At 48.2% G+C, this 23,551-nt stretch overlaps 1 protein-coding gene across 1 annotated transcript in view; it reads right to left on the reverse strand.

Moving 5' to 3' along the window:
* The window catches only part of LOC119388380 (A disintegrin and metalloproteinase with thrombospondin motifs 7-like), a 79,532-nt gene extending 57,238 nt beyond the window's left edge, over positions 1-22,294 (reverse strand). The window contains 6 exon segments of the mRNA XM_037656085.2: positions 972-1,118; positions 2,301-2,450; positions 4,061-4,215; positions 4,763-4,852; positions 20,946-21,126; positions 22,103-22,294. Of these exon segments, the coding sequence (XP_037512013.1) occupies positions 972-1,118; positions 2,301-2,450; positions 4,061-4,215; positions 4,763-4,852; positions 20,946-20,948 (545 nt within the window). The 5' untranslated portion in view covers positions 20,949-21,126; positions 22,103-22,294.
* Between the last annotated feature and the right edge of the window lie 1,257 nt (positions 22,295-23,551).

Consider the following 23,551-nt stretch of genomic DNA (forward strand, 5'->3'; position numbering starts at 1 on the left):
CGTTATCTAGGGACATTAGGGTATCCTATCGACAGTCACACTCCTCCCCACCTCGCCCTCAACCCTTTGCCTCGGCTACAGCGTCGCAGAGTTCATTCCCTCCATTTTCCGATGGTCCGGAGCCGAGGGAGCGGGTCACGCTCACGTGACGAGCCCCGTCTGTTTTACATTTAGTGGCACGAATACCGACTGACACACTCTGCTATCGTCCAGACCCCCCTATCAAGCGCCGGTGTCCGAAAACCCCGATAAAAAGTAAATAATATATTAATATAAATATATAATAAATTAAATAATAAATTCGATAATACCCAGCGATTCCACCAAAAATGCTACGTGGAAATAAGAGCACTGACTCAGGAGGAAACCACACCACAGCAAGAACGTCGTCTTCTTCACCTATCCCCCAGAAGCCTCAGTTCAGGATATATCCCACTATGCACTGTTACCGTCGGTGAAAACCACGCAACAAATATAGAAAGGATGAAATGAGCTAAGGTTTGTATATGATAGAATGGATATTAAGGTATTGCATAAATTAAAATTGCAGTCATATAATTAGTATAAATTAGTGTAGATAGCAATTACATCTCAGAAACCAATCCCATCGGGCTCGTTGCGGCACCTCACAGGTGAGATCTCAACCAAGCGCTTCTTTCAACCTGGCTTCGGCAGCGATGCATTTCCAATGGTGGCACTGCGCGATTCGCATAGGACCACGGTAGCAGTGCCTGTTGCGGAGGGAATTCGCTCACGTGACTATCAGCGTTGCCATGTCAAAGCGCGGCTACCTCAAGAGAAAGGGCGTGTGGCCTTCTGTTTTAACACTTCGATTGTCTTCGCGCCACGCAGCCGCTTTGCACTTTACAGACTTTATTGCCACCGACCGACCTATGTTCCGCCTTGTTTGTTTTACGGATCTCATTTTCCCGAGACAGTACAGTCGACCGAGTAACGTTTTAGAAGCTCACTCGAGGAAACGTGTGATCTCTTCTCGGCTGCAGTTTGACCACACTAAGGGCGACGGGTCCGAGCTGAGATGGGGCGCCATCACGTGCTGCCGGAGTCCCGCCGGCGCCTGGCACCCGTTGTGAGGTCCGTCGTGGCTCATGCCGAAGCTGCAACACACGGCACATATATAGCGAGAAACTCGATACATCGAGGAACTCATCGTGTACGGGACAATAAAAAACGCACATATTACAGAAAAAAAAAACGGTGCTGGAAACTTTGTCTGGGAGTACTTGCGTCGAACATTTCATATTTTCCGTAGACCCTCTAATTGTTCAGTTGAAGTGAACCGGGAGCGCAAACAAATTTTCTTTTTTTGAGGGGGGACGAGGGGGGTCAACAACTCTTTGTGTATGTTCGTGTGTTTGTTTCTATGTGTGCGTCTATATATGCACATGCAAAATTTAAAAACATAAAGGGGGTGGGGTATGATGCCTCCCCCCGCTTATTCTTTAAGTGAAAGTACAAGAAATTTCGTAAACCCGTCTTTTACGTTTTTCTGTGCTGCCCTCTACCGTTTTGGTAGGGTTTTGGTAGGGGCCGGAAAAACCAATATGGCCAGAACAAAAGCCCCCGAGAGTGTGGGCGTTTCGCGACTTTTCCGCTAGGGGAAGGGCGCATGCACCGTGGCATCGTGAAAAAGTCGGATTGAGCTTTGACAGGGAGCACTGCTCCCGAAAATGAGAAAAACATACTAAAGTGCTTCAGCAGGATGTTCCTTCGATCCTCCTCAGCGCATCTTTCATAATGTTTATTTCAGTAGACTCGGTCATTGTCAGGACGGCACGATAATTGCAGTCATCTGTAAGGCCTCACAAATGCTGCTCGGATCTTGCATCAGCCACGCTTCTCACGTTGTGCAAGTAAAGTAACTTGGTATAAGCCACGCACTTGCTATACACTTTCAAAGGACGACGAAAAGTTCGGTATGGAAGTATCCGATAAGCACAATAAGGACTAACTCAAACAACTGAACAAATAAACAGTTTATGTCGCCGAAAAAACACGCCGTTGTGCAAGGATATCAAAACAAAGATTCAGCGTTACATTCTTGGCTATAGGTCACGCCAATTTCAGTAACACGTGGTATTGACGTCATAAGGGTGATGATTACAGAATGCAACGCTGAACAAAAACAACAATACGAAAAGAGAGATAAATTGATACGAACACAAGAATTCTTCTAGATTTCAATGATAGAAACAAAAAAAAAGAAAAGCTGACTGAGAGCTGCACGTTTATCCCACAGACAAACCACGAGACACAGGAGAACATTCCCACCGACTCACTTGTGTCCGATCTCGTGCGCGATGGTGTAGGCGAGCGTGAGCCCGGAGTCCTGGTTGACGTTGCAGCTGCGCTGCGGTTGGCACATGCCGGCCACCTCGGCCAGGCCTAACGTCGAGCACAGCTCCAGACCTGGAGCGCACATGTTGAACCTGTAAAAGGGTGAGCACTTGGCGTCAGCTTCGCGAACTCTCTCGAGTGTGCAGGATTAAATGCCTATCTACTTACACGCAGCTCGATCCCGTACCACGATTCGCTTCATTAAGTAAATAATTAATTAATTAAAGAGATGTTTTTTTATGAACAATAACAGGCTTGACAGCGTGGGAACAACACGCGTAGTTCTTAATCGGCCATTTAATGAAGGCATACGTCTTGCAAGGATAACGAAAGCACTTACCGGAAGATTCAAACACTCGCGCCTAAATAATTGCACCCGCGAATTCCAAGACAGAAAAAAAGGCGGACGCGCCTTGTATGTCCGCAAACACCACGTTTCTCGAACCCTCTTGGTCGAATCGTAATTTCAGCGCTATATATTGCTTTAATAATAAAAAGTAATTAATTAAAGGTGACAGATAAAGTTTCAATCGCAAATATTTTAATCCTTCACTCCCGAAGAGCTTGTCAACCAAGTTTGATCTCAAGTTATACTCTGAACATACGGTAGCTAACTTTTAATATTAATTATTTAATGGTAGTATTCATTAGGAGCCTCAACGTGGCCTGAAATTGATTGATAGGACATGAACTTCGTCGAGTCTGTAAACGCCGTACCAGCGAACTCCAAGCTACACACCTATAGTCTATGCGTGGAGAAAACTAAGCCTTCCCGCGAAACTCGCGACCCGGACACGTTCCGTCCACACGTTCCATTCACAGGCGTACGTAATTAGCAATTAGCGACCACGGGTTCCCCAGGGTGGTCTGTTTTCCTCCCTTCCTCGCGGCTCACGCCCTCATCACGCCCACAAAGATACGTAGCATAAACTCCTGCTGCGCTTAACTGTTGCACCAGGACAAGGAGCGGAAGGACCAGAGGCACATGTTCAGTTTTTTTGTCCTGGTGTAACAGTTCAGTGCAGCAAAGGTACGATGCCATACCAACTAGCCCCCGTCAAAGCCTTATAATAGAATAAACATAACTACATATATTTTAAAAATTCGGGAGCCCTTCCCCTATCGGGAAAATGGGGCCAAGCGAAGCTCGGCATGTGCGTGACTGACGTATTACTTTCCTTTCTTTCTGACGTTAAACCCCGGATATTATTATTATTATTATTCTCTTTCTTTCTTTCTTTCTTTCTTTCTTTCTTTCTCACTGCGCAGTCCTCCCTCCTAACTTTTCCCTTCTTCCATGCCGGCAATTGGACCTTCAATCACGTACTTAGCACCACAAAACTTTGGTTGCTACAGGCAACAACGACGGCGTTCATATCCAGGCAACAATGAAATGTGTCAACGGGAAATGACAAGTGACCTCGATAAAAGATCAGATTGCCATATCAGAAACGACTGACAGCCGACGAGCTCACGATCGAGAGAGCATTAATTATTGCAAAACGGCACATACAGATACGCATGTGGCCGGCACACCTTCGAGGGCCGCATCTCTGTGAGCTCGCCGGTGCCGGTTTCTTTCGCGTACAACGCCGCCGCCGCCACACCTGAAATCCCGTAACTCGTAACGAGCGCAGCTTGCAAAATGAAATGTCTCCCTCTTTCCCCACTGCGAAGTAAGTCAAGACGGGAATGAGGAGACCTTGTGACGAGTATGGCCAAGTCGTGGTGGTTAGGATGGCTCTCGTCCGACGGGTTGACGAACCGCTGCCAACGGCAGAAGCTTTTCAGCGTCCCGTCCGCCGACTCGTCCACTCGCAACTGGTCCAGCTCCTCGGACGACGGCAACGGTTCTTCCTGCGATAAGAAAAAGGCAACTGATAAGAAGAACGACTGCGCAACGTACCTGTCATTGCAGCCTTACGTCTCGTCTGAAACGAACTAGACCGGAGACCATTTTCAGAAAAAATTATCCTTGGACCATGGCCCTACGCGCCGCAGGCTCGCAAAGCGAGGCGGGCACTGCTACTGAGTCTAAATACGAGCGATCTTTGTGCCATCACCATAATCCATCGAACTGAACACTGTGGCGGTGAAATCGTTCATAACATGCAACTGAAAGGCGCAGAGTCGGAGGTTCGATTCCTAGGTCTGTTAATTCAAACTTTTTTTCTTAATTTCCTTCTGAGCTGCGCTCGTGCCCTTCTATTGACGTCATTTCCGTGACGGAAATGACATATGCGTCAATTCTTCTTGAACCCCGGCATAAAAAAAACCATCCTGTTAAAATGAACGTTGTTCTTAGCAATCACGCGATATATCGCGCCATAAGATGCCCGTTTCAGAGAAGCCGTGGCCGTAAACTGCACAACTTCGCCCGGTAGCTAACTACTGTCGCGCTTACCTGGGCAGCTTCTGGCTCTAGGAGAATCATGCGGACCAGTACCACGTTGATGGCGTTGCCTATGCTTGCGTCATGGAACAGCGTGGACACCTGCTCGTAAAAAGACATACATAAAGACACTTAAGTCCACAGGACCTACCTCTTCGATGCCTCAGACAGCATGCGAAATACATATCTCATGATATGCGCATTCCAGCACCGCTACGGGCTGTGGCGGCCCTACTAACAAGATACTGCTCTAAGCGAAGCAATTTCTCGATGACCTTTGCGCTGTGATTGAGATTAAACGTCGTCGCGTTGAAATTAGAAAAGGGAAATGAAATTCTAGCTTAGCAACACCGAATCTTAGCAACGATGAACAGACACGAAATGTGGATATCTGTTTGGCGCGATGGAAGATAACCTGTATAATATCTTGCATGAAGCACAGTTTTCGTAATGCTGACAGTCCTAAAACGCACTCCACTGGCAGCATGACACCTTGCAATTTATCGGACAACGCAAATTTTTTGTCCCAGAAACATTGCACATTTCGCTACAACAAAGATGAGGTTAAAAAAAAGTCGATGTCTATTTTCTGAGCCTCACTTCCTCCGCTGAAACTAACCATTCCCGTCACAAGAGACGCAGGTAGGTGTTATCAATGCAAAGTGCCTTACATATTGCGTGCATATGAGCAAATGGCGCCACAATTTTCTGTCAATAGATGGCTGCAGCCTAATGTCATTTTAACAGAGCGAGTGGCTTTACGTGCGCTTAGGCAGCAATGGGGAAAATGACAACGCAGAAGTTAGCGCGGAAAACATTGAAAAGGCTGCAAAGAAAAAAAAAAAAGGTATTATTAACGTCTCATGAAATGCAAATGTAATTCTCGTTGGTCGCTAATCGCATTTGTGGCGCGCACAATCCGCTTGGTCCACAATTTCCTGTTTAGTTGTTCACTTACTGAGAAGTGTGCTAGCGCAATTCTGGTATCCACGCGTGCAGCTGTGCCTGCAAGGAGAACTTTGTTCACAGAGCAAGGGCACAGTCATTACCAGTCAACGACTGTCGTATAGTCAGCATGCAGAACTGAAAACGTTGGCCCAGATGAAACAGAAGATAACGAAAAAGTCTGTCCCTGTGAGAGTTGAGAGATATTATGGGAAGGGTCAATAGGAAGAAAACACACAATATCTTATCTGCACTGGGGTACGAGTTAAAAGGCAGCTGAAAGATAAAAGCGTACAGAGAGAGAAAAAAAAATTGGAGGACACTTGAACTTCGTCTGCAAGAATAGAACGCGATAGCTTAATCATGCAGGCCCCGTGCGCATCATCTTCTCAATTGCTAGCCTGGCTTCGGTTCTCAGTGCATGCCCCAACCGTGCCGTAAGGAAACGAACGACTGTGCGCGTAACATTGGCCGTCTCAAAGTATCCTAGAATGCCTACTGCAAGTAAAGTTTTTAAGAGCCCACTACGCCACAATTATTCCTACGAGTCCGTAACGCAAAACGCGATTCTACGCAGCTGTTCACTTTGTTGCCGCTTCTGCTGATGATGATGATAAAATATGTCTGAGCACTTTGTAATGGGTGGGCCTTTAAAGCACCCACTTGTTGAGCAATTCCCATGTTTCGACGCCTGGCGTGATTCTACGCTTCAGCCACGCAATACTACATGCGTTCAGGAGACTACTTCCACTACATGACATTCATATAGTGTTTTTCTTTTTTTGTGTGTATCTGTTTCAAGAAAGAGCGTGGCTATGTGGTAGAACACCTGCTTGCCACGCCGACAGCCTGGGTTCGATTCTCACTCGAACCGAAGTTTTACAGCGAAAGCTGTTATGAGATCACAACAACGGTCGTTTTTGGCGCGGTAGTTGTCCGCCGCCACCACCGCCGGTGTCCGTAACCGCTAACGCGCGAAATAAGAAAATAAGAACGAAATAATAAAAAAAATACCCAGGATGGAGCGGGGTTCGAACCTAGGCCCTCTGCGTGGCAGCCCAGTACTCTACCACAGAGCCATGCCGCTGCTTCAAGCTCCTTTGCAAAAAGACCCTATACAGGCTTCATGTCGGGAAGGAACCACATTGACGTATGTAATATAGCGTGGTAATATAATAATAATATCTGGGGTTTAACGTCCCAAAACCACGATGTGATTATGAGGGACGCCGTAGTTTAGGGCTCCGGAAATTTGGACCACCTGGGGTTCTTTAACGGGCACCTAAATCTAAGTAGACGGGCCTCAAACATTTTCGCCTCCATCGAAAATGCAGCCGCCGCGGCCGAAATTCGATCCCGCGACCTTCGGGTCAGCAGTCGAGTGCCATAACCACTAGAGCACCTTGGCGGGGCAATATAGCGTGGTAGAAGAGTAAAATAACAACCAGGCGTCACACAACGCGAATTCTGTAACCAGGCGTCACATAATGCAAAGCGCGCAACGAGTGGGTTGTTGAATGCTTGCAATCCATTACAAAGGGCTCTCCCATAATTCTTCACCGTCATCAGACACAGCATCAACAAAGTGCACATAATGCCTCACAGGTGTTTAGCGGCTACCGCCGTTCTCCGCAGAATGACAAAAGATGGCGTAGTGGGTACCTGGCAAGTGCACTTCTGTTGGTTGCCAAGGAAGCCCATAAGGCCCCCATGATCCATTTCCTTAGGGTCTCAATACAGTTCTTTCCCTCTCTCTCTCTTTCTCACGTAAACATGTTATACAGCGGAGTGGGAGAGTGGAATAGCGACCGGCCGTCACACAATGCGAATTACGTAACTAGTGGGTCGTTTAAAGCTTCCAACCCATTACAAAGTGCTCCGCCATAATTCTTCATCGTCATCAGCCGGCGCATCAACAAAGTGCACATAAGTCTTACAGATGTGTAGTGGCTACCTCGCTTCTCCGTAGAATGAAGATAATGGCGTAGTGGGCGCTTCCCAACTTCATTATGATTTATGGCGTAGTGGGTACCTTGCAAGTGTTCTTGTATTAGTAGCGCCAAGAGAGTTTACAACGGACTCTAGAAATGCCGCTCTTCCCGCTGTCGCTGTGACTGTGCTGCGCTTTCCGTGCAGGCCTGGCGTTTTCTTTTATTATTTGTTTTATTCGCATCTCTCGCGATTTTTCGGTCACGGACAAGATGATTTTTCGCTCATAACCAACGACGTCGTCACCGACGCCGACACCGGAATTTCTGCGAAACTCGCTCTTTAACGTTATCGCGTAAATAGAAACAAAGGAAGCAGAGACACGCCATCGCGGTCTGTCACCAATGCCGAAGACTGTCACTATGCAAAACCACTTGTCTGTGACAACAAATACCAATTCAGGCTACAGCCGCTTGTGAATGCATGTTATTCTTTTAACAAAAAAAAAATAACCGCAATAGTGTTTTCGTCGCCCTGAGCTGCACTGACTTATACATGGTGTCGACATCCAAAAATGGCTTCCGACGACGACGGTCTTAATCAAAGCGAGCTATAGTTCGATTGCATGCGAGAGTCTTTATAGCGAGGACACTAATAGAAAATGTGTTGAAAGGTCTCCTCGCGAACACATTCATCAAACAAGGCGTTGTCGACCATCATGATGCGAAATGACTTCGTAAAATACACTGCTAGCAATGGTCGACAAAGCGTTGTGGCTGACCTCACGTCAACTGTTGGCAAGCGTAAGCGGAGCAAATAGTCAAGGTTGACGTCGCCGGTTGTTTTGAGACCACATTAGCCACACTAGCCAACGATTGGGCAATGTCAGCCGGTCCGTAACTATTTTCTGATCGGTATTTCTTTCAAATTCAATTTGTCTTTTACACATTTTGTCTTACATACACAGTTATATAGCATTTGATATCTTAGTTTACTTCACTAGTGGTTCCACCGCACTCCTAATTTTAGCCCTGATAATGTTTCTTATCCCATGAACACAGAAATTGGGCGAAGCTTGCACTAAGCAGCGCAGGGCTTGAAACAGCGAAACCGGACGATTCTGAAGACTTATCTGGCTGCTTCTAGGTTGTTTATGGGCCTTAGGTGATGTAGCTTCTACGTTGCTTCTAGGTTGTTGCTAGGCTTTAGCTAGGTGATGCTAGGTTGTTTCTATGTTGATTCTTAGCGCAGAGAGGTTCTACTTAAACCACAGACAACCACAGGCACGACACGGTTATCCAAACTCCAGAGACAGAAACTCGCGATGAAACCTAGCCACTCGCACCTCTCAAAGATCTACGGGCATGTCATCGTTGGCGTAGGCCTTCCATCGCTCCGAGGACTTCTCGCAGCCGCCGTTGCCTTTCCCGTTCCGTAGTATTCTCTCGTACTCGGGGTCTTCGGCTCATCGCCGTCGCTTCGCAGCCATTTGTTGGGCTAACCGTTGTCTTCTTCATTTTTAGTGGAGTAGTGGAGAGTAGTTGGATTTACCCAATTTCTGTGGAACATACCCGTTTCTTCGCAGCCACTTGTTGGGCTAACTGTTGCCTTCTTTTTTAGATGCGAAGCAGCTTTTGCTCGGGGCTGTGTCCGGCTCAGCTGCTCGGCCTTGGAGGGCCAAAGAGCCCTCGTGGCCAGGGCGCGTGCCGCCTCGGAAGCCACAGGGGTCCCGGACTAGGGACTCCTCCTAGAGTTCGTACAGGGTCGGCCCTTAAGGCCGCCCCTATCTCTCACTTGTACATAGTCTAAATAAATGTTTTTCATCACCGCCACCACCTTGGCGACCGTCCGCTTTCTACCACCTAGCATAGCCATCTGAGCGCGCGCTCGCGCCAAGGAGAAGTCTTCTTCCTCTTGTTCTTCGACCGCCTTGATGATGATACGTGCAGAGCACTTTAGGGGCCTGGGCTGCCGTATGCTGTCCTAGCTTGCCGTAACGCAGACAAAACCATGTGTGCTGGCACGCGCTAGCGCGTTCGGGCCTGTGTAAGGGGGTGGGTAAGACGCTGTGGCCTTTCCCCCTTACACTCTCTCAGCAATCACGTGATGGCGTCGGGGAACCAGATTCTGCAGACACACGATGAACCCGTGTGGCGTGCTCCAACAAGAGTTCGGGACGAGTAACAGCAACAGCAACTACAGTGAATTCATGGTGTGCTCCACTTGCAAAGACGCGTTAACATCGGGCAAGGTGCCTGTGATGAATGGAATTTTAAGTCGACCCATGCGCTGCTTCGCTGCCCCACATGGTTCCCTTTAGTGGGAGATGGTGTAATTTTAGTAGACCAGCGGTGAGTAGTGGGATTTACCCAATTTCTGTAGCACATACCCTTTTATGATGATGATAGTTTTCTGGATCGACTCACAAGGAACGATTTGCTGAACAGCTTCAATGGTTAAAAAATGCACCGCCGATGTGGCTCAGTGGTTACGGTGCTCGGCTGGTAACCCGAAAGACGCGGGCTCGATGCCTGCCACAGCGGTCGCATTTCGAAGAAGGCGAAATTCCTGACGTCAGTGCACGTTAAATAACCTCAGGCGGTCGAAATTACCTGGAGGCCTCCACTACGGCGGCTCTATAGCCTGAGTCACTTTGTAAACCCCGTAGACTAACCAACCAACCGAACCAAAGAAACTGCTTGTGAAATTCGTATTAAAGATATATATATATATATATATATATATATATATATATATATATATATATATATATATATATATATATATATATATATATATATATAAGGACTGGTTTTCTTAATCAAAGGCGGCCGCATAGATGGTTGCCACATCAAAGACGTCCCTTTGGGCTTGGAAAAATTCCGTTTGAAGCAATCGAGCTCTTCCGCACACAAACACTCCAGCGAGACGGTGAGAAACACTCCAGCTCAAGGATGTCAATATCTTGAAACTCTTGGGATCCTGTTGCAGCGCGTGGATTTTGCAATCCCTTGAAGCGATGAGATGTAACCGCTGCCGCGTCTTGTCAAACATTCCCTTGGGCAAGTGCATTGCCGCCGACCAATGAGGCGCGTGTGTGTGTGTGTGTGCGGGGGGGGGGGGAGAAATATTGTTTTTTTATCATCATAAAAGCGCATATTTCTTGCCATTTGTGTGCGAAGATGACACTCGAAAGGGAAAGTGGTTCGTCGGTTGTTCCTCGTTCGTTGCGAAAAAATAAATAAGTAAAGATATAGTCGGTCGAAGCCGAAGCATAAGACGTGGCACCGCTTGATGTTTGTTATACTGAAGCGAGCGCGGATGCGAATGTGAATCTTAACAGCGAAGCTGATTAAGCCGGAGGTTTAGGCCGTTCGGTGTGCGAATAAAAAACCTCGCCGAGCGCTGACGTCACCATGCGTCGCCTAGCAACGCGTTGGAGGAAGGAAAGGAGGAGGAGAAGAAATAAAGCACAATAAAATTGCTTGGCGAGGCGGGCCCCGAACCCGGGTACCCACGGTCCGAAAGCAAGCATCGTAACCACCCGGCTATCCAAGCACGCTAGATGAACAAGCATTTATGGAATCCATATGACTGTGTTACTAAGGGTGAGAAAACGAGAAAGAAAGAACAAAAGAGAGAGAAACAGAGAGAAAGAAAAAAATTAAAAAATGAGAGAAAAATAAAGAGATAGAGAGCGAGCCCCAACTTGGCTTTCCTATAGGCTCAACTTGGCTTTTCCAGGCTTAACTGCCCCTCTCTGTGCTCATGTGGCTATATCAAGGCTTAACTGGCTGTCTCTAGGCTAGGCTTGGCTGGTATGCTAATGAAGGCCGTCCAGCTCCGCTATTCCTTCAGGCTTGGCAACATCAACGCGAAGCTGCCCTAATTTTTCTATGCACAGACGCGTTGTGCGATGCTACAGATAACACAACGGTCGCCGTGGCCCCAAAACGCAGAAGCGAGAGCTTTCAATGCCGAATTCTCGACAAAGACGGTGACGTGCACGCAAATCTCGCTCTCCGACATGTTCATCCGCTTTCATTGCTTACAAAAGCAGAGCCGAAGTCATTCCAGATTTTACAAAGCCCAGAGACAAAACACAAACTTGGGCCGCACTGAATTACGCGCACCCAACACATAACCGAACACACACTGGAGGCTTGCACTGTCACGGGTATCCCAAAACGAGTATGACACATTATGTACTCGTCTCTATATGGCAAAAACGTTATTCTGCACATATTACATGGCCGCAGTTGCACGCGTGCAGCGAGTCTACCACTCCACGAAGGCTTACAAAAACCGTGCATTGCCCTAGACCTACTCTGAACGAGCGGCGCACCTAACAACATTCCAGAAAAGGATGAAGTCACATAAGCGTCGGAAATAGAGCTCCAAATTAAATTGACCCCCCCTTCTCTCCCATTCCGCTCCCCCCACAATCTTTTCCTCTCGAGCCCCCCGCAGTAAATGGAAGAAAGTTGTTCCAAACGTCGATGTCTTCTCGCCAAGCGCGTTTAGAGCCAGCAAATTCAATTTGCTGGCGCAGTCGAAAAGCGATGGCAGTGAAAGTCTGTATCGGACAGAAAGCAGGCGGAAAACAGCGGCGTGCCGATGCACGCGCGCCCGAATAGAATGCGCAGGAAATCAGCACGTTGCACATCCCAGCTCCCGCTCATCGCAAAAATGTCTCCAGGCTCTTCTAAACACACGCACAAAACATAAATAAGAATAAATAACGCGAAGGAAATGAAATTGGACGCGTCCACGAGGGGAACACCGCAATCTAATGCTGAGTTCGAAATTCGGTAGAATATTTCCGAACAGCGAACGAGACGCACAGGTGGAGCAGTTGCAGGCCCTTATATGGCCAGGCAAACAGCCTCAGTAAAACATCTATACCTACCACAATGTAATTCAATTTAATTAAACGGCTTGCCAGCCTCTAGAGAGCGAAAAAAATGTAAAAGTATCGCTCTATTTGACTTCATAATGGTAGTTGGCTGAGAGAGGCCGTGTGTATTGCTAGCATTTTGAGGGTACTTCGCGATAATTTTAATACTTGCAGATATTTGGACAGGCATGTTATACATAAGATATGTTGGGGTAGAAAAAGAAAACGAAATAAAGTTCCCCGGCCCGGTCTAAACGTATAGCGGGCTTACGTACGAAAAAGAGCAAACGGTGAACTCTTAGCCAAATTTCGCGCATATAAATTATAACGCCGGCAAATCCCATAGAAGCTGCCACACGGCAGATAGGGTGGGTGGATACAATATTTATTTAAATAAATACATTGTATAAACAGTTATTAAAAGGCAATCCAACGCTGCTTAAGCGTACACAGAGAGAGAAAGAGAACACGAGTACTTCGACGTTGAAATCACAGACGTTAAAACAACAGAGAGGAACACTGTATTTCCAACACAAACATCACGCCATAGCTGTACTTCGTCCTCTTCCTCTTCTTCCCACACGCCGGTACGACGCGGCTTTAGTTCTCTGGTCCGAAGCAGCCCGTAGCATCTTTCCTATACTAGGCAAATTTCCTCTATACTAAGCAAACTTCGTATAATCATGCAGGCACTTCGCGTTTATGTATGCTGCTGACAAACGTCCTTACGCCACGCATATGTTAATCCTTTCTTGCTTATCGTAACCTTCTGTTACGATAAAAGAGTGCCAGGAGAACGTTGGGCTTCGCTCTAGGAAGCTGTGGCTGGGCATCCATCTGGGACGCTCGAGGTACCAGCTGGTTCGAAATACAGTACCACCGTGATTCCAACACACTCCGTGCGGGGAAATTGCAGTGCTCAGCTGCTCGAATCTCGAAGAGGTCTTCATAGAGGGTTCTTTTCTTTTTTTTTTTTTTTCCTGACGTGGGCTTCTGTGCACGCTCTGTGTAGATTTAGCATCACATATAGTATATAGATGGGAGGCAAAATAGAGCTGCCGCCGGAAATCTACCCATAAAACTTGTACAAGCACGCTCCCGGTCATACGATGCTCGGCCACTAGGTGATCACAACGCTTCGACACGGCGCCACTCGCAACCTAAGCGCGTTTCCCCCGACATCAGGTGCTTGAAATGGCCCCGTTGAGGGAATGGCCACAGTATAGAGGTGCCTCTTACGAGGTCATTTATGACCGTGAGATATCGACGGGAAATTGAATCGTTCAGGCTACTCGCCTATAACCGTTTCACGTCTATAAGGTAAACCAGGCTTCGTGCCCAGGGATATTTTTAGCCATTTTTAACGGTCGATTACCAGCAGCAGCGGGTTTAGGACCCATGCGCATCCGCAGCCGAGGCCCAAATTTCATCACCGGGCCAAAGTCTGTGATGCGTCGTGGGATACGCCTAATAATACTGTTCGGGTATCTCGCACGTACATTGGCCATCATTTGTAACTGGCGTTAGTTATGTAGTGATAATCTTCAGCATTACCGAGGTGCCCAGCTCCTGCTCATATGGCCGACGCCGTGCCATTTATTCTGGACATGGGCTGGGACAAAAATATACAGTACGCGAAAGTGTATTTAGAAGCGTAAATTTAGCGGTGTGGTCTAGCTAAATACTACGAGGTTGAGCGATGACTCATGGGGAACGCATTTAATAAATCAATTCGCCACTGCCTGCATGAAAGTGTCCTACACACTTAGGAGCGATGGCTCATGGGGAACGCATTTAATAAATCAATTTGCCATTGCCTGCATGAAAGTGTCCTACACACTTGTATGTAATTTCATTTCAACTTTATGCAGCGTGGCATTACAGGCGAACCATATCTTAAAATAGACATGAAATGCATACGTGTATATACAACAAAACAGTGCGTTAAAGTGGTTTTAGCCGATCGGCGTGACACAAGCGGTAGCTGCGATAATTTTTCCTTGCAGACATTCGCAGTTGACAGCAATGGCGCCCAGGGGCGGCGCCAAAGGGGGGTATGGGGGGGCTCCAGCCCCCCCAAAATTTCTGCCTGCCCCCCCTTTGCCCCCCCAAGAGCAAGCATACTCAAAATACAATGCATATGTTCCCAGCCTCCCTGCCCCCCTGAAGGAACCCACTTGTCGTGGGTGCCCCCCCAGTAAAAAAATCCTGGCGCCGCCCCTGATGGCGCCACCTTCGTAAGTTTCGTAGAAAGATGCGAGAACAAATTATAACGAAACAAAAGCATTCGTCACTATGCTTCTCCCTTCTGTCTTTAGAACTACCACACGTAATTTGTAGAAGACTAAGATCGCCACGCATTGACCTTATAGAGGAAAAGCGAGGCGAGGCACAAGACCAAGGCCGCGCGGAAGGCGCTCGTTTTACGCGAGAACAACAGGGCCAATTAGAGACAAGACGCAGAGGATAAGCGCATGCGCAGTACGGGACCACAGCGCGGACAAATGTGGACTCTGCGGAGGTTAATTAGGGAAGCTGCACTAGGGTCGGGTACTGTCGCCGAACAGTGCCAGCGCCGGCGCTTTAATTCGAAAAGACCGCTCGCTCCAAGCTTATCCAGTTACGAGAAGAGGCCGCACGGCCACTACTGCGGCTGGCTATTTGCAGGCAGCGCTGTCGCCGTTATTACGCTCATCTCGTCTCTCCACCTGTCACCTCACGATGCCGTTATCTATCTATCTCTTCTTTCAATACATTAATCTCTCTTGACGAGCGCGAGCCAGTCGGCTTACTCTGGGTAACATCATCAGCCTTCTCGTTTCACTATGGAAGCTGAGCGTCACGGACAATGAGCACCGACTCTGCTTAAGACATTCGGGCCATACACTGGCACGTAACAAGGGAGGATGGCTCCCGCTTAGGCAGCTACACCTGCCAGCCAAGTGAGGTAATCTCCACTGCTCCCTACAAAAAAAAAGAAAACAGTGAAAGCAGGGGCGTAGCCAGAAATCTTTTTCGGGGGGGGGGGGGGGATAACCCATCGCACCAATATTTCTTGCAAATTTTATTTAAATTCACAAAAACAAATGGCTGATTTAGTTTCTTTATGTACCGTATAACGTTTAACTTATACAATGTATGTAACAACCTATTAGGCTTTGTTACACAGTTACACAATACTATTTGACACAGGAACCACTTCCAAAACTTACTTTAGAGTTCTGGGTTCCCACTTGTATAACTCTGGCGTATCGCACTACGTTCTGTTACGAATAACAAACTATTTTGGCCCGTTCATCGTTTCCTTCAAATTAGGCCATAGTACTTATGACATTTGAATGTGTCGTAATTGCCACAAACACGCCTTAATGCACTCACACCAACGCCGCAATTGAGAGCAGCTTCGCGCTACATATTGAGACGTCCGTTTCGCCAACATCTCCGTACCGATCGCTGAAGAACGAGCAGCTACTAGCTAGGAATTATTTTCCTTGCTAAGCATAACAATAGCGCAGTTGCTGAACAGCGTGAAATTAGATAAAAGCGCCAGGCGCAAGAGGCAAAAAAATTTGACCCGCGGTATGCCCCAGGATGGCGAGTGATACGCGCGAAAAAACGGAGGGGCACTGATGCTTTCAGTCCACTGCACGGAACTACGTCGTGATTCCGATGCCAGCCTTACAGCCACCATGGGACGCAGGGATTGCCGAAGTTTTTGGACGTTCCCTGCTTTGTCTTCCTTCGGCAGGGGAAGCGAGAGATCAAGGCAGGGAAGGCTATACGGTGAACGCTCTGAGCGAGTTTGGCTGCACCTTTTAGCGTTATTGCGTCCGCCTCCGGTCTCCCTCGAGGAATAAATCCGGTTACAAAAAAATTGCCTCCCGAGGAGGTTAGCGATCAACTCTTGACTTTCCCCAGGGCCTCCGCGATTTGCTCGGAGGCGTAGAGAGAAAATCGCCACGTGACTACGAAGCTACACATAAAGCGTTTATTGCCTTCGCGCTTTTCGAAGAAGGAAAAAGAAAAGGAAGCGACGCGAGCTTAATTCGCTCATCCTTCCTTCCTTTCCCCGGGAGAAAGAAAACGCCCCAGCAAATGCGTCACCGCGAAAGGCACTGTGGCGTTCAGTGAGTTTCGTTCTATATACCGCCGGTAGAACGTTGGTGTGGTGCCGTCTCGGCTATCTCATAACGCGGTGTTGTGATCGAGGGGTTCCCGCGTTCTTGTTAGATTGAACACCGAGGGAGATCGGGCAGAGGACGCACATCAAGGGCGCAGAGGGAAGTCTAAAGAAAAAAAAACACACTATGAAGATGATACTCGGGCAAGAGAGAGAGAGAAAAAAAGAGAGAGAAGAAATGCCTGTACGGTGAAAAATAATCTCCCTTCCTCGGCGCGAACACTCGGGATAGCTAGCAGCGCGCAAACGACCGTTATGTTAGCGCCAGACGGGATAGTATAAAAGATATCTGCTTCAGACTGTCTCTCCCGGATATGAAGTACGGCCTGCCAGGTCTAGAGAATTCTCTCATTAACTTTCCTCTACGGAATTACTTGCGAGCGTGCCGAGCGATAGATAGAGGCGGACTGAAAGTGCAGCACAACCAGTACACGCTGCTGCGTGATAAACGGGGTAAGAGTTTTCAAAAGTAACGCTTTGCCTTCGGGGAACGCCGTAATCGAATATCGCGCATTTATTTCAAATTTGTAGAGGATGAGTATACATGTACACTGGCGCATTGCCGTAGCCATTGCCGTAGCCACGCATTGCCGTAGCCGTAGAGAACGCGGAGTCCTTTAACGTAAGGCACCTCTCGCAACCCACCACACAGATTCGAGACTATCAATCCAGTAATGCAATATTAAGGCGAAAACCTTAGGTGTCTTTATTTTATGCACTGCTCATTGCGGCTCACTTTGTCTTACGTGAGCGCAGCAAGACTTTCGCCTTCTTGTGTTGCAAGAGTGTAACGCCTATCGAACTTTTTAAGGTTGTCAGCTCACGTGCCGACAAGTACACCATTGAAAGCGATCGACGGTGAATGCGGCTATATCTCATATTATTGCGAAAACTCGGCTAGTCTCGCCTTTACGCGTGCCTTTAAAGTGAGGCTTCATTCGCGAACTTCGGGTTTTTCGTGCCCGTGGCCTCCTCAACTGCTTGTCTTGTCGAATAAGTTGAACTGCCACCGGCCTATTGGCCGCGAGATCGAGCGGAGTCGCCGCCTGGCGGCTACTGGCTGAAGCGCGCCTAGTGTGGATTGCTCCATGCGTCGTCTGCTAGCCGCGTTGTGTTTGCATGTGCGCGTACGTCATGCAGGGCCTCAAAAGGCGGTTTGTTCCGTTGCGTTGGTGCAACTTTAACCGCTCGTACGTATGCCTAACACGATGTAAAGAAGCATTTGGCCTTGATCGGCTGTATATGTACTGTAATAAGATCAGTGAGTGCACTTGTCGAGAGTGCTGTGTGTGGTCGTCGTACCATCCGTTCACGAGAGTCATATCAGTGTAGGTCCCGCTCTGTGGTTCAAGCGCATTGCAAAGTGCACTTGGCGTTGTCCTAAAGATGAGAACTATTAAATCTCATGTGAATATAGCCTTTTAGCGGCTCGGTGGTTAAAAAAAAGGCTCTCATGCACTTGCGCGTTGTGGTTAGGTGTATAACTTCGGGACTGTCGTTTATAGGTTATGCGACGAGCTTTAGTTGTGTACGGTCCTGGTCCCACTGCAGAGAAATATTTCTGTCAAGTCACGTCTGACACTTCGGTACTTAAATTGTCCCCTAAACAGAACAGAAAATGGAATGACACGGAAATCGCAAAACTGAGTTGCCTTGCGCAATTATAACTTGTGGCGAAATGTATACAAAGACACCCGTGTACTTGCGAGGTAGCTTATGCCTGTCAAATTTGCGCTTTGGCAAGTTCAGTGTCGGAAGTGCGTCAGGCCTCAATCTCTTCCGCGAAAACCCTTAAAAAAAAGAGAGCGAGCGAGAAAAATATATTCATCAAGATCAGCAGTGGCGATAAAATCGCTCGCACATTTTCATCGCTTACGTGGCGAGTGAGGGCTCATAAAACGATACCCTTTACTATGCACCAGATTATGGATACACACTTACCGCGTTTCGGTGCACGTACTTGCTCTGCGGAACACTGAGAACTGTTCTCGCGGCCGTGTAAACACAATGGAACATGCGTGAACTACAAAAGGGCTAGGGGACTCTCGTTTAAACAGACTCATAGCCAAGCGCAAACAAACTTTGCATTCGCAGCGCAGATGGTACATGAATGACATTGAATAAATTCCATGAATTAATTTTCTTCTTTCTCAATTGATTCTCGCTTAATTTTCCTGCGGAAGTGTAGGAAAATCAAAGCACAGGGAAGCTTCCCCGAGCGTTCGCTTACTACAACCATCTTCACGCTCGTAGTGCACAGCAGCAACAAACATATAAATGCACACATTAGCGAAGTTATCGCTGACTACTCACCATCCGTTCTCGTTCGCGAACGCTAGAATGCACCGTCGTCGAAGTGCTTGCTGCACACCATCGCGTACTTAGGCGTCTTGCCGTTACGAAGCCTAACGAGCCACAGTCGGCGACGTTCCGCGTCTGTGGGATAGAAATGGAAGCTTATCCCTCGCTCTGTGTAGTATGTGCGGCATTGTGGCACCGAACAAAACCTCACCATCGATAACGAAGAGTTTTCTGTGGTTACGGAAGACAAAATCACGACGTCAAAACAGAAGCCCCGTGCACTTCTACACACACCACACGAAACCAGTATCCACACTAGCGGGGTGACGGTGCTGCCACCTATAGGTCGATCTCGCCGCGAATAGCCTCGTCAGCCATCGGGAAACCACGCCGACGCGCAGACTGCCAGTGACGCGCGGTAGCACGTGAATGCAACTGGTTACCGCGGCCTTTGACTGGCCGACTCGTGCCTCCAACCCCCTCGCACGTACTTAAGAAAAACCTCACAATGGGCTAGTTGGTTAAACATGATCAACTTTCTTTGCGCAAAACTGCAAAACGTACTGGACACGGCGAGAAATCACACATACAGATCACATCAGCGCAAACTATCAACTATTTAATGCGGTGATGAACATGAGATATACATACTATGACGTAATGGATGGGACGACGTTTATTACGCCCGAGCGCTCGGCAGCGAACAGGCAGCCAGAGGCAGAGCGCGCGAACGCACGATGATGATGATGACACTCGGCGACGATGAGGACGGAGATACAAACGAATGATGATGATTTGAGGAATAAGCGCATAACAAACGCCCACACCATATTCCCTCACGTGGAAGCGGCCATCCAGGCCGCTGCAAGTCAAAGTGACGAGGAACGTCGCGTGAAGAGCTTCATGCGAGAAACGTGAACAATCTCGGTGCTGCGGCAACGGCGGTCCACTGGGACGACAAGTGGTGTCACACGATAATTAACAGGCGAAGTCTGCTCCATAACTATGTAAGGCCCGATGAAGCCTGGCTGGAACTTGTCACAGAGACCAGGTGCCCGAATAGGTGTCAAAAGGAACACCTCGTCACCAGTTCGGAAGAATATGACGCGATGGGACGTGTCATAAATGATCTTCCGGTATTGTTGTCTCGCTTCTGTGTTGATGCGAGCACGCTGGCGACGCTGGGCAAGTCGGGATGTATATTCTTCGCTAGAAGACGGAGATGAGTTGACATTGCAGGAGAAGAAGGAAACATCGAGAAAGGAAGTAGGGGAACGTCCATAAACGAGATAGAACGGCGAGTATCCGGTTGTGCATAGAACGGCCGTGTTGTAGGCGAAGGTGAAGAATGGTAGAAGGGTATCCCAGTTTTGCGGTCTGTTGGATGTAGACGGCTATCGAGTCAGCAAGGGTGCGATGAAAACTCTCGGTGAGACCGTTGGTCTGAGGATGGTAGCTTGAAGCTGTCTTGTGGGCAGTTCCACAAGCGCGCAGCACTTAATTTAACAGTTGTGATAAGAACACCCTTCCACGGTTGCTACACAGTATACGTGGATTCCCGTTGGCGCAGAGTTATGACGTGAAGGACGAAGTGAGCAACTTCCGAAGCTGAGCCGGTAATCCCAGAAGTTGTCTCAGCGTAGCGCGTCAGGTGGTCTACGGCGGTGACTATCCCTCGTTAGCCAGTGGCAGTGACGGGAAGAGGCTCGCAAACTACACGCAGGCGCAGAGTCAACAAGGCTCTATATGGTGTCGGTAGCTAGGGCATCGATGCGCCTGCGTCTGGTCTTTGTATGCATCTCACGTTAACCACCGCATTAAGCAGTTGATAGTTCGCGTCGATGTGATCTGTATGTGTCTTTTCTCGCAGTGTGCCGCACTATTTGCGGTATTGCGCGAAGAAAGTTGATCACTCGAACGACCGAGCCTCGGGTTTTACTCACCATGTTGAGCACGGTGAGCAGGTAGGTCTGTAGGTCTCGTTGGAGTAGTACTCCACCATGGTGCGGTCGGCCACCAGCAGCGTCTCCACGTTACGCTCCAGGCTCACCGAGCGACGACGTCGACGTCGATGGTGCTCCCGAGGCCCAGCGCGGGACCCTCTGTGGGCGGGCAACGCAGCTCCTGCGCGACACGACCACGGGACCGCATGCAGAAGAGCTCGGGCTGCCGTTCTCTTTCCCCGAGCAGCGGATGCACAAAAGCATGCTTGGGCACCGGGACAGTACATACCAGCCCTTGAGGAGGAAGAGGAGAAGACGGAAGAAAGAAGAAAAAAAATAGGGCACTCGTTACTCTGAGCTCGGTTGTCCGAATCGCTACAGAGCCAAAGCTAAAGGACAGGTTACGCGCGCGAGGTGAGAAGGAAGAAAACGAAAGATAACGCAGTCCTTTATGATTGAGGGCAGGGCGCGTCTGTTGGAAAAATATAACTACATTCGGCATTGGGGAGTCTGTGCGCAATACACGGCGAATGAGACGTTTCAAGCGGAGAAAAAGCGCGAGAGAGAGAGAAAGCGGGCGAGTAAATTCGGAGATGTAATCACCGGCTGTACGTGAGTTCTCTTACGAACGTTTGGCAGTAAGTTGACGAAACAGCTGCTTCTGTTGACGTAGCAGCGAGGTTCATATTGAAAGATGAGCAAACATGGCCAAAAAAAAATCAATAAATGTCATGAATGCCATTAACTTTCCATTTCACTTAACACTACTCATGACTATGTTCACCTTCTATAGGTGTCTAAGAAATACCGACAAATTGCAAACTAAATTGCCGGAGCAGCTATGTACAGAGAGTACAGGTTTCAAACGTGATACCGAAACAGTGGACAGAAATTTGAATAAACGCGACCCCTCAGTATAATCGCTTAGAGTGACAGGTGGTGTACGCCTGTCACTATAAGTCAAAACTTGGGTGTACAACTCGGGTGGTGTACAGTTGCTTTTTGGTAGAATTAACTTTCATATACAGCTAATTCATACGTAAAGTCGTTCCTTACCAGTGCCCCTTTTACCCTAACGCAGCGCGTACGACCTGCGTGATCAAGCTTTCGTGTCTGTCTCTACGCTCCTCTCTGTCTACAGGGCCTAGGGCACTTACCACTGGTGGTGCAGAACGGCGAGGAGTGCTGTCCGTCTTGAGCACGTGACAGCCACTCGTCGGGAAAAGCACCGACATTTCCCGAGGTGACGGAGCGCTTGTAAACGAGATGAGGCTGCGGGCCGTGTCCCCGCGGTGGCTCCAGCGGCTCCACGAGGTAGTCTTCGCGTTCTGTGCGCACGAAGCCGGCCTGCCGACGAATGAAAGCAGTAAGTCAGTCAGAAGAGAAAGGTAGGAATAAAGAAACGGGAATTTGAAAGATAGTTCAAGAAAAACAAGTGGGGAAAGGTGTATGTACGGGATAGTTGTTTGTATTCCGTGACAAATGTGACTGGAGCGCACGCGCAGACAGGCAGACAGACCGACGAAGACGAATTTCAGTTGGAAGTCGGCGCACGTCTTCGTCTGTCTGTCGTATTGACATGCGCTGCAGTCACATTCGTAACACGTGGGTACTGTACTGTAATGTACGTAAAGCACTTGGAGGACGCTTGAGCTTCGCCTTCAAGAATAGAACGCGATAGCGTAATCGAGCCCCATGCGCATCACCTTCTCAACTGCTAGCCTGGCTTCGATTCTCGGTGCATGCCTCAGCCGCGCCGTAAGGAAATGAACGACTGTGCGCGTAATACTGGCCGTTTCGAACTATTCAAGAATGTCCACTGCAAGTGCAGTTGCAAAGTGCAAGCTACGCCATAATTCTTCCTTTTTCGAATCAGCGAAGGGCCCACTACGCGTCCGTATGGCAACACGCGAACCTACGCAGCTGCTCCCTTTGTTGATGCTTTTGCTGATGATGATTGTTAAATATGTCTGAGCGCTTTGTGATGGGTGGGCCTTTAAAACAACCACTCTTTGCGCAATTCACATGTTTTATGATAAGCAGAGGGGTGCGATACAACGGTACACAAAAGGAAAAGAATGGACACGGGACGACCCGTGTCCATTCTTTTCCTTTTGTGTACCGTTGTATCGCGCCCCTCTGCTTATCATGAACCAACACCAACTCGTCCAACTTTTTACCTTACTGAGTTCACATGTTTTGACGCATGGCGCGATTCTACGCTTCTGCCACGCAATATTACATGCGTTTAGGAGATTCCTTCCACTACATGACATTCATATAGTGTTTTTTTTTTTCTTTCCCGAAGTTTCAAGAAACAGCGTGTCCACTATTCGGGAATTCGGAACCATTTCTGGTGCACGAGTGAACTTTGCTAAAAGTTTGGGACTGTGGTTTGGGCCGTGGGCTTATAAACAAACGAATTTCAATGGTGTTCCATGGTCCTGTGTGCCACCGAAATACCTTGGCGTTCCACTGGATGCATATAAGTCAAGCGCACATTATTGGAAAGAACGAACCCGGACGCCCAGACGTTTATTCACCATAACCTCTCAATTTCTGGCAGAGCCAAAGCATGCAATCTATTCCTGGCAACAAGAATATTC

Source organism: Rhipicephalus sanguineus, chromosome 3 (genome assembly GCF_013339695.2).
Source record: "Rhipicephalus sanguineus isolate Rsan-2018 chromosome 3, BIME_Rsan_1.4, whole genome shotgun sequence".
Lineage (NCBI taxonomy): Eukaryota > Metazoa > Arthropoda > Arachnida > Ixodida > Ixodidae > Rhipicephalus > Rhipicephalus sanguineus.